Genomic DNA, 16380 nt, shown 5'->3' with positions numbered 1-16380 from the left:
TCCAGGCCGTCCTGTAGAAAGTCCAGGATCAGAGGGACGTCCGCACTGCTGCCTGAGGAGCCTCTCTCTTGTCTCCAAGAGGTAAACCTCCTCCAGATTCTCTGGTATATGCGGTTGGTAGTCTCTTTCCTGCTTGCCATTAGCGTTCTGACTACCTTGGTTGAGAATCCCCTGCCCCTCAGTATGGATTCTTCAGTAACCAAGCTGTTAGATGAAGTCTGCTTACGTCGGGGTAGTTCAGGGGTCCCTGCGTTAGGAGATTCTCTTGAGCCGGAAGGGTAACTGGCTCCTGGATGCTCAAGTCTCTCAGGAGGCTGAACCAGCTCCTTCTTGGCCAAAAGGGAGCCACAAGGATCAGGGTGCACGGTTGTGACCTGAAGTACTGTAGTACCCTTGGGATTAGTGGGATCGGGGGAAATGCGTACGCCAGTTCTCCTCCCCAGTCCTGGCTGAGGGCGTCCACCGCTGTCGGTTGGTCTTCCCGTCTGAGGGAGAAGAAGTTCGTCACCTTGGCGTTTTGTTTTGACGCGAATAGGTCTATTTGCGGGGGACCCCATTTGTCCGTCACTATCCGGAACGCCTCCTGGGATAAGGACCATTCTCCTGGGTCTAAGCGCCCCCGGCTGAGGAAGTCTGCTCTTTGATTCAGAGATCCCTTTAAGTGTACCGCTGACAGTGAGATGATGCGGCCCTCCGCCCAGCGGAATATCCTTTGCGCGATACTCTGCAGAGCTGGTGACCTCGTGCCCCCCTGGTGTCGGATATGGGCCACTGCCGTGGTGTTGTCCGACAGTACCCGTATATGTTGGTTTCTTACCGTCTCCCCCAGGTGCTGCAGGGCCTTCCAGATTGCTTGTAGCTCCCTGTAGTTTGAGGATTGATGCTTCGTCTGCGGTGGCCATGGGCCCTGTAGGAGCTGGTCTCCGACGTGCGCCCCCCACCCCCAGGAGCTTGCATCTGTCGTGATCTGTACTGCCGGGTGCAATATCCAGTGGACTCCTTTTCTTAGATTTCTTGGGGACGTCCACCAGCTTAAGGATACCCTTACCGAGTTCCTGATCTGTATTCTGTTTTCTAACGAAGCCTGCCTGCCGTCCCACGCTGCGAGGACTGCAGCTTGCAGGGGTCTGGTATGTGCCTGTGCCCATGCTACCCCCGGGATGCATGATGTTAGACTTCCTAGGAGGGACATAGCCTCCCGGATTGTGCATGACCGTCTCTGCATAAAGGATTTTACCATGTGCCGAATTTTCTGCCCCTTTGCCTCGGGGAGGAAGGAGCATTGGGCCTCTGAGTCGAGTGTTACGCCTAAAAACACCTTCTCCGTGCTGGGGTTTAGGCTGGACTTCTCCCAATTTATGATCCAACCTAGGAACTGTAACAGGCTGAGCACTGTTGCCAAGTTCTCTACTAGGCGTTCCCTGGACTCGGCTATGATTAGTATGTCGTCCAGGTATGGGATTATTAGGATCGACCTCTGCCTTAGGTAGGCTGCAACCTCCGCCATGATCTTCGTGAAGATGCGGGGTGCTGAGGAGATTCCAAAGGGAAGGCATCTGAATTGAAGATGCCTTGTCTTGCTGCCCATTTCCAACGCGAACCTTAGGTACTTCCTTGAGTCCCTGTGGATCGGTACATGCAGATAGGCGTCTTTCAGGTCGATCGAGGCCATGTAGGCCCCCCTGGGGATCAACTTTACCGCTGATGTGATGGACTCCATCCTGAATTTTCGATATTTTATGAAAACGTTCAGGGGTTTTAAATTTATTATTAGGCGTGAACCTCCCCCGGGTTTCTTTACTAGAAAGAGTCTGGAGTAATGCCCCCAGGTCTCCTCTTCCTGTGGCACGAGGGACACTGCCTTTAGATGTCTTAGGTCCTGTACCGCCTGCTGAAGCGGGTACAGTTGTTGTACTGGACCTCGCGTGATAATATATTTTCTCCTGGGGGGGGGATACTAACTCGATTCTGTATCCCTCCTGCAGGATCTCCGGGATCCACGGGCTCCTGCAAATCGAGGCCCACCGATCCGCAAAGCCCTGCAGCCTCGCCCCCACTGGGATGGCGTCAGGGCTTCTGCTTGGCTGGGTCCCCCTGGTGCGGGTTGAAGAGGAAGCTTCTCCCTCTGCCTCCCTTGGGGTAACTCCATCGGCCCGTCTTGCCCTTGCCTTTATAGGGTTCCGATTGTTGTGCCCGGGTTCGGAAGAAGGTCTTCCCCTTACGTTGTCTTTCCTCCGGGAATCCCTTCTTCTTATCCGACGCTTTCTCTAGTATTTTATCTAGATCCGGACCAAAGAGGAATTGGCCGTGAAAGGGTAGCGAGCACAATTTATTCTTGGATGTTAGGTCGCCCGACCATGACTTCAGCCAGAGGACCCTCCTGGCCGAGTTGGTTAGGGCCGTTGCTTTTGCCGAAAGCTTCACTGACTCCGCTGCTGCGTCTGCCAGGAAGTTAGTGGCCATCTTTAACATAGGGAGGGAATCTATGATCTGCTCCCTTGGCGTTTTGCTCGAGATGTGCAGCTCCAGTTGTTCGAGCCACACACCCAGGGTTCTGGCGACGCACGTGGCTGCCACCCCCGGCCTGAGCGTACTGGCCGCTGCCTCCCAGGATCTTCTTAGTAGGCCCTCCGCCTTGCGATCCATTGGGTCTCTAAGCTGTGTGGCGTCCTCGAAGGGCAATGTTGTCCTCCTAGCCACCTTAGCCACTGGGACGTCTACCTTGGGTACTTCCTCCCAATTCGCACATACCCCCTCCTCAAACGGGTAGCGCCTCTTCACCCCCTTAGACGAGAAGGATCCCGTGTCGGGCTTCTCCCACTCCTTAAGTATTAATTTTGTTACGTTGCTATGGACCGGGAAGGTATGTTTCTTCCTCTCCCCTAACCCCCCAAAGACCTCGTCCTGCATTGAACGGGGTTCCTTGGGCTCCTCCATTTTCAGTGTAGCTCTAACGGAGTTAATCAGCTCCGTTAAATCTTCTCTATGGAAGAGGTACTTTTGGTATTCCTCTTCCTCTGAGGACTCCTCAAGCATCAGCTCTTCCGGTTCAGATCCTGAACTCTCTGAGTCTGAGAGCACCTGCGGGGTATGCGCTTTTCTTCGGCGCTTTGTCCCCGATGCCCCTCTGGGTGGAGTTTTTGGGGTCGACAGTGCTGACCGCACTTCCTCTTGGACGAGTTTTCTGACATCCTCGAGGAATCCCCCTGATTCCTCCTTGACCAACTTGGCTATGCATGCTTTGCATAATGGCCTGGCATGCGAAGCCGATAGTCTTGTGCCACATTCTGCGCACTTTTTAGCTTTGGCTCTGGGAGGGGCAACTCTTCTATCCCCCTGGCAGACAACAAAGTTTACGTGTAAGGATGCAAAATTCATTAACAACGTATACGAATATGCATGCCTTGTTTGCCCCACTGGCTACTTACGGTTGCCGCCGCGGTGGAGCATTCCGCGACCTCTGGTGCTGGAGCACTCATTGCTTTATTAACTGGTGCTGCAGACACTCTTGGGGCATTTAAGCCAATACTCACTGAGTGGCTTCCTTGCTCGGCGCCATCTTCTCTCAGGTTCCTTTTCTTTTTTGAATTTTGGCGCCTTTAAATTTTAGCCCAGCCCCCTCCGAGCGCCGGCCGTGCTGCGCGATGACGTCATCACGCTCGCCGCGGCGCCCCGCCCCCTCCCCTGCTCGTTAAGGGGAAGCCGGAGGCGCCGCGCACGTTCCTAAGCCGGCGCGTAGGAGAGCTGGAGCCCCGCATTGCACCCCCCATGGGCCGCCGCGGGAGGAACCTGGCCCGGGGGGACCACCCCATGTGGCGTCCCGGGAGTCGCTCTGCAAGAAGGGAGGACAGGCTGGAGCACTGCCCTCCGATCTGCCGGTATGCTTCTTTCTTTCGGGCTGGCGTCTCCACCAGCCCCTCTCGGTGACCCTGCCTCCTGGCAGGACAGGAAAACACTGAGGAGGGGAGGACGGGGGGGGGGGAACTTTAACCTCTCGGTGTGTTCCTGTCCTATCAGGAGGAGGCGATCTCAGGTGGTGCTGTCGTGGAGACTCCCTGGGAAGGTAAGATCTTTTAATTTCTCAATGACCCCTGTCATGATACGACCCCTGTCATGATACGACCCCTGTCATGATACGACCCCTGTCATGATACGACCCCTGTCATGATACGACCCCTGTCATGATACGACCCCTGTCATGATACGACCCCTGTCATGATACGACCCCTGTCATGATACAACCCGTTCTACTCCTCCCCTGCACCTCCAGTAAAGGCTCCTTGAGGCGAATGCTACAGTGTCATGCTGTCCACACCATTAAAGAAGTCAACCCGACGGTAATGAATGATGACAGATCCACCTTAATTAACCTTAGTGTCTGAGACTTCTTAAAAACTAATGAGATACAAGACAGTAACAGATGTCAGAGCAGCAGTTATCCCTGCGCCATGGCGGCGGCAGTGGGCACCCTGCTGGACCTGCAGGGAGTTAATAGCATATAATGGATGATATGGGCTGAGATAACGAGGCAGAATGTACTATTGGATGAAGCATCCTTTATAAAGACTAAGAAGAATTACCAGCGTGCGAGAAAGGGGAATGCGGGGGATACAGCTAGACGAAAACATCTGCATAGAGGCACAATGAAGACGTGTGGTGCAAGTCACTAGCGCCATGTTCATAAATACATACATTGCCACTTTTAATCTTCCCGTTGCCCATGCTGTCATCCCCAAAAGTCAGCAAGCGAAGCATGCCAACGGACTCAAAGCTGCAGGCTGTGTGCGCATGCATTCCCATTGATATCTATAGGGGGGCACATGCACAGGCTGGAGTTTTGAGTTTGATACCATGGTCTACATGCTGACAGCGCAAGGACCAGGGAGGGGGGCAAGCATAAAAAAAACACCTCCTGAGCTCCTGCCCTATGAGCACCATAGCCAGTGACAGGTTCCCTTTAAATCATGGATTGCGATTGGTTCCTGTGGAGAGAGTCCTCACCGAACTGCAAAATAAAAGGCACAATGTCCCTTACTTCAATGAAGTACCCTGCACCGCAATACCCTTAAGGGTGTAACTGTAGCTGGTGCTGTAGCTCAGCCCTGTTGACCTGGATGGGACTGAGCTGCAGTACCAGGAACAACCACAGTCATATGGAAGGCACTGTGCTGGGTACTGTAATAACAGGTCTCCTTTGTTCTGTAGGGGTCCCAGGTGTAGAACCCCTCTAATGACACATATATGACCTGTCCTCAAATTAGAGAAATGTGATCTAATTGAAAACCCCTTTAGGGTAATTTCACATGTAGCAGATTTGTTGCAGCAGAAAACTTTTGACAAGGATCGGCAGTAGACGTCACACGGCAGGGATGAAGCCCGCTGCGGGTCGTGCCAACATCCCCACCAGATCAGCCAGCTGTGAACATACACAACCTGGGATTTTGTCACTATGATGGGAATAAAGCTTATAATAAAAAGTTTTGTATCTTTTGTTTGTGTTTCCGAGATCTCTGCTTGCTGTCAGTGAATGCAAAAGAAAAGTTTACATCCATTTCCCTTGAGCAGTGGCTGCCCTGCAAATTTGTCAGCACCTTCTGGCCGATGCCGACAGGTCCTGCACGTCACCCTACATATAACCAAGCAGAACTGCAGTAATGGTGACTGCACACGAGTGTAATTAGCTGCATGCAGCGCGCGTTTGACGATCGCAATGCACACAGCGAGTATGAAGCCACCGATCGCCATGAACCATCTTGGCGTGTATGCGTTGATAATACGCGCCAAGATAGAACATGCTGCAATCTTTATTGCACACGTATTTCGCACAAGACGGCTAATCAGCAGCATGGGAGCCTATGGAATATTTATAGAGCGCATTCCATGCGCAAAACCCGATAGCTTTGTGTCAAGGAGCCCTAAAGCATGAGAGAAGGAAATGAGTATGAAGGTCAGACTAAGGACAGACACATGTACGTATTTGTACGTGAAAACTCTGCCCGCGCAATACGCAGAAAATAGAATCCATTGATTTCATTGGGTTCGTTCGCATGCACAGATTTTTCTTGTGCTTTTCAATTAAACAAAAAAAATTAAAAAAAACTGAATATTTTATTTTCCTGTGCATTTGCGCAGCGAAAAAGAGCACATATTGAATTTTCACACTATTTAGCCATTTCAATGGCTGGGAGTATCGGTGCGTGTTTTTAACAAATAGTGCGCAAAAAGTACAATAAAATACACCGATACACACGCAAAAAAGCATTGTTCGTTCCACAAAACTTTAGCGCTGAGGCGTGCACAATTCGCCTACGCTAGTATAAAGGAGCCCCAAGACGGCTTTCAATCCTACATTAGTCAGTTCAGGGCATTGGTTTTTGTGCTCAGTTTTTAGAGGAGAGAGACCAATATGGAATGGGGGGGGGGATGTAAAAAGAGCGAAAAAGAGAAAAAGAAGCCGACACGGAAAAGTTTAAAAAGTATTTCCCAAAGGTACGAACTTGTAGAAGTTTACAGCAGTAACAAGGCATTTACATTACAAGCCACAGCCAGGAGGGTCTCTCCCCAGCCTAGAAGAGCTGATAACAGCGAACAATAGACTGCAGTCATCTGCACAGTAAATGGAGACAAGGCAGATTTCAGGCGAACTAGATGTAAGATCACTGCTGAACACTTAAGGCAGTTTTAGACGGATCGACTGTCGTTAAAAACAATCGTTCAAACAAGCGAAAGTGAACGATAATCATTCCGTCTAAAACATGCGCCAACGACCGAAGGACGAACAGCGGCAAGAGACGGGTCAGAGCGATGGCAATATATTACCTGCGCAGCTTAGCAACCCCCTGCCCTCAGGCAAATCCACTTATCATTAAGGGACGGTCACACAAGCTGCGCTGTTTAGTGTAAACGTCTAATCTACCATCATCAGTCAACAAGGCGTAACGTGGTGCCGATGATACAACGCCAACCATCCCTACAAATCATCGCCATATCATGTACCAACAGGCAGCGGCTACAACGCCTCGCGGGCGCAGGACACATGATCAATGATCCCTGGCACTTTAATCGAAACTACTTCCACTTTCACTGCGTACACCTGCCGCGCCGCGTCCCACCTGATCACCGCAGCCTCTGTTGTCACAAGCATTCCCAGCCGCCCAAACACTCCACTAATGCCGGGGCTACACCGAAGGGTTATGAATTTTAACTATTGAGTGACAGCTGCAGTCCACAAGCGCTGGCTTGTGTTTTGTGGTAAAAGTTGTAATGGCAACACTCCGGGGTACAAATAACATGTTGCAGAACTTTTACTAATATTATAACAGTTATATTCTTGTACATAGGGGGCAGTATTATAGTAGTTATATTCTTGTACATAGGGGGCAGTATTATAGTAGTTATATTCTTGTACATAGGGGGCAGTATTATAGTAGTTATATTCTTGTACATAGGGGGCAGTATTATAGTAATTATATTCTTGTACATAGGGGGCAGTATTATAGTAGTTATATTCTTGTACATAGAAGGCACTATTATAGTAGTTATATTCTTGTACATAGGGGCAGTATTATAGTAGTTATATTCTTGTACATAGGGGGCAGTATTATAGTAGTTATATTCTTGTACATAGGGGGCAGTATTATAGTAGTTATATTCTTGTACATAGGGGGCAGTATTATAGTAGTTCTATTCTTGTACATAGGAGGCAGTATTATAGTAGTTCTATTCTTGTACATAGGGGGGCAGTATTATAGTGGTTCTATTCTTGTACATAGGGGGCAGTATTATAGTAGTTATATTCTTGTACATAGGGGGGCAGTATTATAGCAGTTATATTCTTGTACATATGAGCAGTATTATAGTAGTTATATTCTTGTACATAGGGGGGCAGTATTATAGTAGTTATATTCTTGTACATAGGGAGGCAGTATTATAGTAGTTATATTCTTGTACATAGGGGGCAGTATTATAGTAGTTATATTCTTGTACATAGGGGGGCAGTATTATAGTGGTTCTATTCTTGTACATAGGGGGCAGTATTATAGTAGTTATATTCTTGTACATAGGGGGGCAGTATTATAGTAGTTATATTCTTGTACATAGGGGGGGCAGTATTATAGTAGTTATATTCTTGCACATAGGAGGCAGTATTTTAGTAGCTATATTCTTGCACATAGGAGGCAGTATTATAGTAGTTATATTCTTGTACATAGAGGGCAGTATTATAGTAGTTATATTCTTGTACATAGAGGGCAGTATTATAGTAGTTATATTCTTGTACATAGGGGGCAGTATTATAGTAGTTATATTCTTGTACATAGGGGGCAGTATTATAGTAGTTATATTCTTCTACATAGGGGGCAGTATTATAGTTGTTATATTCTTCTACATAGGCGGCAGTATTGTAGTAGTTATATTCTCGTACATAGGGGGCGGTATTATAGTAGTTATATTCTCGTACATAGGGGGCGGTATTATAGTAGTTATATTCGTGTACATAGGGGGTGGTATTATAGTAGTTATATTCTTGTACATAGGGGGCGGTATTATAGTAGTTATATTCTTGTACATAGGGGGCGGTATTATAGTAGTTATATTCTTGTACATAGGGGGCAGTATTATAGTAGTTATATTCTTGCACATAGGAGGCAGTATTATAGTAGTTATATTCTTGTACATAGGGGCAGTATTATAGTAGTTCTATTCTTGTACATAGGGGCAGTATTATAGTAGTTCTATTCTTGTACATAGGAGGCAGTATTATAGTAGTTCTATTCTTGTACATAGGAGGCAGTATTATAGTAGTTCTATTCTTGTACATAGGGGGCAGTATTATAGTAGTTCTATTCTTGTACATAAGGGGCAGTATTATAGTAGTTATATTCTTGTACATATGAGGCAGTATTATAGTAGTTATATTGTTGTACATAGAAGCAGTATTATAGTAGTTATATTCTTGTACATAGGAGGCAATATTATAGTAGTTATATTCTTGCACATAGGGGGCAGTATTATAGTAGTTATATTCTTGTACATAGGGGGCAGTATTATAGTAGTTATATTCTTGTACATGGGGGGCAGTATTATAGTAGTTATATTCTTGTACATAGGGGCAGTATTATAGTAGTTATATTCTTGTACATAGGGGACAGTATTCTAGTAGTTTTTTTTCCTATACAGGGGGCAGTATATTGGTAGATCCACACTGTTATACTCTCACATTCTAAAAATCTGATTTCTCAATGGTTTGGATGTGGACGTCAGATGAGCGCAGTCACTATAAGGAAGTATTACAAGAGCACAAGACTTAAAAATCAGACTCATCTTCTAGTCGTGTTCCCCCCTCACCCCCGTATATCAGCGGCTGAGGCCCATCATGCTCCAACACAATCTGAGTCAGCAGCACATTGAGAAAAACAGAAACGGAGCTCATTACACTGAATTTTAAATTGAAGCTCCTGGGAAAATAGCTTAAGAAGCAATTCCCCAAGGGAATGATATTATTGGAATAGCTCCTGTAAGCTGAAGAGCTGCCGGGAGAGGGATAAAAAGCCCTAAAATCCATCACTAGACGGTTTTAAGCTGCACTGGCGATTTTTAGCCGCTAATTTTGAACTCACTGCGCAAAGCTACAAGATGAAATAAACGCCGCTTATCCTACGTTGTTGCATAATACACACCAATACAGGCTATGGGGGTCTAACATAGGCAGCAGATACGCATTTTACAGATGTACTTGCTGTGTTACGTGCATTTCTCAGCATTTTCAAGATCACTGCTTGCTGTCAGCAAACGGAAGTGTTTCAGTTTACTCTCAGAGATGACAACCCGTCCCGCTAGAGACTTCAGGTCTGCGCAAGTTGTCAGCTTCCGGAGAGATCTAGAAAGCGTTGAGTTACTGAAGCAAAAGCTTAACTGAAAACCACTTTTGGTAATTCCCTGTAATTATGAAGACCGGCTTCAAACTGGAAGTTTGGGGATATTTCGCAACTCTCCAACACGTGCGCCCGAACCTGCCACCGCGACAAACTTCTGACGACAATAATAAGGTGGCATTTTATTATCGGAGGTCTAAGAGCAGCACTGAGCGATCAAGGATCTCAGTTAAGGAGGGGTTAAAAAGGAAACTCGGGATATAAATGATGGCGGAGAAGTGAATAGGAGCGTCGTACAAAGGGGAGAAGCCAGGCTGGTTCCACATCTGCGTCGGGGGGGTCCGTTACGGGAACAGGAAATGGAGACTCGCGGTCGAACGGATCCGTCTTATGACGGAACCCAACAGCGCCAAACGGATCCCACTGATTATATAATGGGGTCGGTTTAGTTTCCGCTCAGCTGCCCTAAATTTTTAGTGGAAGAAAAAGTCCTGCGTGCTGCGCTATTTCTTCCGGTATTTTGTGCTGGATCGGCGACACAAACTCCAAACGGACGTTCCAGCGCAGATGTGGGAGTGGCCCTAACCAATCAGCTCACTGCTTTAGTTTCTATAACAGCTATAGAAAAAACAATACTGCGAATCCAATTGGTAGTTAGGGGCAACCAATCCTCTTCCACTAACTTTAGTAAATGACCCCCAATGCTTCAATGTAAAGGAGTTGTACACAATCACAACCTACTAAGCTGGGTGCGCACTAGACGTAACCGCAAGCTGCGCCCCAGAGAGTCTAACGGAACTCGTATCACATGGACACCAGTCCGTGCGCCGTCCGTATACACGGCACGCTGACATGTGCAGGCACGTCCTATTTCTCGTCCATGCAATGGAGAGGGGCAGGTACACGCCATGGGATTTCTCATGCGGATAGTCGGTTTGTGTGAAAAGACATCCATGTACAGCGCCATAGGTAGTTATAGGGCATTACACGAACAGAAGACGGCCTGAAAATACGCTAAGGCTCACTTCACACGCGCTCGCCAACATGCGATATCCCCGCGGATACGAGGTGTTTTTATAGCAAAACTGCATTGTATCACTTCAGGGAAGCAGCGCTCCTCCGCTGCGGCTGACAGCTGATCGCGGAGTCTCTCCCTCTGCTTCCAATATGGAGACCTCACATCGCACTGTGAGCTCGTAGTAAGTGGTGCCATGCTATTGCCGACCCCATTGAAAATAACGGGAGACGCGTTCGAGGGAACGCCAAAACATAGGACCTGCTGCGTTTTTGTCCCGCACTGCGATGTCTGAGGGCTTATTTGCATAGCCGAGATAGCAGGCTAGCTTAGTTCGACATGAGCTTGTCGGCTTGCACCAAGACTAGAGATGAGAGAGTATACTCACTAAGGCACATTACTCGAGCGAGTAGTGCCTTAGCCGAGTATCTCCCCGCTCGTCTCTAAAGATTCGGGGGCCGGCGCGGGTGACAGGTGAGGAGCGGGAGGGAGAGAGGGGGAGAGAGATCTCCCCTCCGTTCCTCCCCGCTCTCCCCCGCCACTCCCCGCTGGCCCCCGAATCTTTAGAGGCGAGCGGGGAGATACTCGGCTAAGGCACTACTCGCTCGAGTAATGTGCCTCAGCGAGTATACTCGCTCATCTCTAGACTGAAGCAGGTCCTGTGTAAATCAAGCATGAGGACAGGACTTACAGTGTGCGGCGTCTCACACATTGCCCACAGACGGGGTGTCCGTGTTCTGTGCCAGTTGTGCCCTAGTATCTTGAACGTAACTCGCTATTGCTCGTGTATATCCCGCCTTGGGCCCTCTTTACACAAGCGCATGCGTATTTTTGCACATATGAGCTTAGTGCTTTTGCGGATTGAATTAGGCCCTTTTGTGCGCAATTCGGCGTATTTTACTGTACCCTTTGCACCCGCAAGGAGTGTTCATTTGCATGCGGCCAATCAAGATGCACAGATTAAAATATCTAATTAGTCTAACGAGTTCCAGATGTGCTATTCTTCTAGCAGAATTACGTAGCGTTTCACGCATCTCCTAGTGTATTGTGTTCGCATTCGCGCATCCCTTCTATAGAGACCTCTGGTGCGCAAATATGTGGAGAAATAAAGCATGCTGCATTTTTTTTATGGGACCGAAATGCGCAAGAAAAAAACGGAAACGGAAACTAAATCGAGGTGTTTTTTTTCTGCGTATTGCGCGCACCGCCTTAGGGCTCACTCACACGGGCGTATGTGTGTCCCACATTTTTGTTACACATGTATTGCGCAGTACTAAAAGCCCATTGATTTCTATTGGCCCTTCACACCTGCATTTCTTTTTTTTTTTTTTTTTTTTAACATGCGTGAAACGCAGCGCGTCTTTATTTCGCTGTGCAGTACACAATAATACAGGCTACGGGAATTTAGCATACGTAGCAAATCCGCATGTAGAGGAGCGTTTGCTTTGTATTGCATACTTTAGGCACGTGAAACATACATACAGAGTTCTTGCGGCCGTCATACGGCTGAATGGCGCCTCACAGTGCGGTATTGAATGACGCTCTAAGAGCCATTTTACATGGGAGCGAACGTTCATGCAAAGTCTGTTTGGCCAGTCATCCCAGGCCTTGGAAATGTTACCCCAAGCAGTCGAAGAAAGTGCAAACGCTAATTTGTCGGCTCCTCGCATCTTTTGCGCAGCCAAATGAAAAAAAATCATTGTTGCCAGCTGCTCACATGAACGGACCGCGATGATTCTCTATGGAGGACCAACATTCGTATGAACGATTATTTGGCTCGCAAGGACGTATGTCACCCGTGTATCACGGTAAGCAAATGACTGCTGCTCATCATGACTGGCTGCCATTTAAACGCCAAAGTCGGCCCATGTAAAAGGGAAGCCAGGCGCCACAATTTAGACCCAGATGTAGATGGTGAATAAAGCCTGAGGTCATACTTAAATAATAGAAGGGTCCCCTCCCGGACTCAGCGCCATTTTATCACCCAGCGAGTAGAGTTGCTACAAGCCGCACCTCTCGTTCAGGTGGACCTGACGCAATCAGCTCGCCGCTGGGGGAGGGGGGGGGGGGCCAAAGTGGACAATGCTATTAATTTGCAAACAGCTATAAAGCCAAATACTGCGGAATATTAATGCAATATACGTCAGTCGCCATTGTCGCCCCCAAATGCAGCAAACAGAAAAACTGTGGGAAAGCCCAATAACGAAGATACCGCATACCACTCCAACTGTACGAGCAGAGACTAAGCCAAGGGGCTGCCACCTCCAGCTGTTGGTGAACTACAACTCCCAGCAGGCAGCTGTCAGGGCAGGACCAACTAGGAGTTGTAGTTTAACTGCAGTTAGAGATCCGCAGATCACCAGACTACAGAAGGGCGACAGCCGGAGGCTCGTAGGCAAATCAGTGCAGGTGACTTCCTGGCAGCCGAAGCAGGACAAAAGTCAATCATGTGACACGTACGAGTGACCCCCAATAGAGGCAGGTGGCACGTACGAGTGACCCCCAATAGAGGCAGGTGGCACGTACGAGTGACCCCCAATATGGGCAGGTGACACGTGCGAGTGACCCCCAATATGGGCAGGTGACACGTGCGAGTGACCCGCAATATGGGCAGGTGACACGTGCGAGTGACCCTCAATATGGACAGGTGACACGTGCGAGTGACTCCCAATATGGACAGGTGACACGTGCGAGTGACCCCCACTATGGACAGGTGACACGTGCGAGTGACCCCCACTATGGACAGGTGACACGTGCGAGTGACCCCCAATACGGACAGGTGACACGTGCGAGTGACCCCCAATATGGACAGGTGACACGTGCGAGTGACCCCCAATAGAGGCAGGTGACACATACGAGTGACCCCTCAATTTAGACAGGTGACACGTATGAGTGACCCCCCAATTTAGACAGGTGACACTTATGTGTGACCCCCAATATAGACAGGTGACATGTATGAGTGAGACCCAATAGATAGGTGACGCATATGAGTGACCCCTCAATATAGGCAGATGACACACATAAGTGACCCCTCAATACAGACAGGTGACATGTACGCATGAGCCCCAATAGAGACAGGTGACACGAATGAGTGACCCATAATATAGGTAGGTGGCACGTACAATTGACCCCTCAATACAGACAGGTGACACATATAAGTGACCTATAATATAGACAGACGACACATATGACGGACTCCAAGAGAAGAAAATACAATCTCCATGCAGGTGTAGTCCTTGGTCAGATTCCCACCCAGAACGGCAGCACAAGGGGTCCTGTTTCCTGTTAGCGCTGTCGCTGGCCAACATGAAGCTATCATATAAATAGGTCACATGTGCGTGACCTATACAGGCAAGTGACATATGTCATCTCTCATACATGTCACCCCCAATATTGACAAGTGGCATATGTAACTGCAGTCTAGAAAGGGGACACGTATGAGTGACCACATAATAGACAGGTGACATATAGGGTGACCTCAAAACAAACGACCCGTGAGTCACCCCAGTATAGACAGTTGACCTGTATTGGTGACCCAATTACACGCAGGTCACATGTACTACTGATCCCAGTATAATAAAAGGTGACACGTATGCAACAAATATATAGATATCATCTCTCATCACGACGCGTCACATATAATTGCAGGTGACATGTATGTCAGTGTGCCCAGAGCTACATCACCAGTGCAGCCAGTGTGCCCGGAAATATATCACCAGTGCAGCCAGTGTGCCCGGAACTATATCACCAGTGCAGCCAGTGTGCCCGGAAATATATCACCAGTAATATCAATGTACACTACACAGCTTGTCACTAGTGTACCCAGCACTGTGCTACCAGTGCAGCCACTGTGCCCACCTCTATCTCACCCGTACAATCAGTGTACACAACACAGCTTGTCACAAGTATGACCAGTGTGCCCAGCACTGTGTCACCAGTATAGCCAGTGTGCCCAGCACTGTGTCACCAGTATAGCCAGTGTGCCCAGCACTGTGTCACCAGTACAGCCAGTGTGCTCAGTGTGCCCAGCACTGTAGCACCAATACAGCCAGTGTGTCCACCTCTATTTCCCCAGTACAGCCAGTGTACACAATACAGCTTGTCACCGGTGCGGCCACTGTGCCCAGCACTGTGCCACCGATGCGGCCACTGTGCCCAGCACTGTGCCACCGATGCGGCCACTGTACACAACACAGCTTGTCACCAGTATGACCAGTGTGCCCAGCACTGTCACCAGTACAGTCAGAATACACGACACAGCTTGTCTCCAGTGAGACCAGTGTACCCAGCAGTGTGTTACCAGGAAGACCAGAGAGTAAAACCAGTGTGCCCAGCACTAGAGTCACCAGTACACACAGCACAGCCCGTCCCCGGTGAGCCCAGTGTCCCCACTCCAGCAGTGCGCCCGGCGCCGTCAGCTGGGCATAAAGTTGCGGCGGGCAGGCAGACTCACCCGGGAGTAGAGCTCGTACACCGACATGCCGGCCGATCACTGGGCGCTCTCCATGGGGGATCCGGCTCCGCCGCTGCAGGCGACCTTTACCTCCAGTCCCGGCAGTGAGTAATCCCGTCCCCGGGCTCCTGCCGCCTCCTCCAGCCACTGGCTCCACCTCACGCCGCTCCCTGCACAGGTGTGGGAGGAGTGCAGCACCCAGCACACTGCACGCAGACCGGCACAGCACCTGCCGGCACACTGCACAGCACACACGGCAATACACACACTGTACAACGCTGCACAGCACCTGCCGGCACACTGCACAGCAATACACACACTGTACAACGCTGCACACAGACCAGCACACTGCACGCAGACCGGCACAGCACCTGCCGGCACACTGCACAGCAATACACACACTGTACAACGCTGCACACAGACCAGCACACTGCACGCAGACCGGCACAGCACCTGCCGGCACACTGCACAGCAATACACACACTGTACAACGCTGCACACAGACCAGCACACTGCACGCAGACCGGCACAGCACCTGCCGGCACACTGCACAGCAATACACACACTGTACAACGCTGCACACAGACCAGCACACTGCACGCAGACCGGCACAGCACCTGCCGGCACACTGCACAGCACACACGGCAATACACACACTGTACAACGCTGCACAGCACCTGCCGGCACACGGCACAGCACACAGGGCAATACACACTGCACAGCAGCTGCCGCACACTGCAATACACACACTGTACAACACTGCACACAGACCGGCACACTGCACGCAGACCGGCACAGCACCTGCCGGCACACGGCACAGCACACACGGCAATACACACTGCACAGCAGCTGCCGCACACTGCAATACACACACTGCACAACACTGCACACAGACCAGCACACGGCACTCTGTGCACAGCACCTGCCGGCACACTGCACTACACAACACACGGCACTCCGTGCACACCACACTGTACTATACATACTGCAACACACACTGTACAAAACACCACACTAAATACACACACTGCACAGCAGCT

General features: G+C 49.4%; 1 protein-coding gene across 2 annotated transcripts in view; it reads right to left on the bottom strand.

Annotated features, from left to right (window-relative positions):
* MYO5B (myosin VB) overlaps positions 1–15450 on the bottom strand; it is a 232136-nt gene extending 216686 nt beyond the window's left edge. For both annotated transcript variants that reach the window (XR_010792791.1, XM_066602561.1), the window contains exon 1: positions 15341–15450. Coding sequence is in view for 1 of the 2 variants with exons in the window: in XM_066602561.1 (XP_066458658.1) it covers positions 15341–15367 (27 nt within the window). In the remaining variant the exon portion in view is untranslated. The remainder of the gene's footprint in view (positions 1–15340) is intronic.
* Positions 15451–16380: the final 930 nt, after the last annotated feature.

This window comes from Eleutherodactylus coqui, chromosome 5 (assembly GCF_035609145.1).
Source record: "Eleutherodactylus coqui strain aEleCoq1 chromosome 5, aEleCoq1.hap1, whole genome shotgun sequence".
Lineage (NCBI taxonomy): Eukaryota > Metazoa > Chordata > Amphibia > Anura > Eleutherodactylidae > Eleutherodactylus > Eleutherodactylus coqui.
Note: the sequence above shows the minus strand (reverse complement) of the source record. Positions and strands in the feature narration are given on the sequence as shown.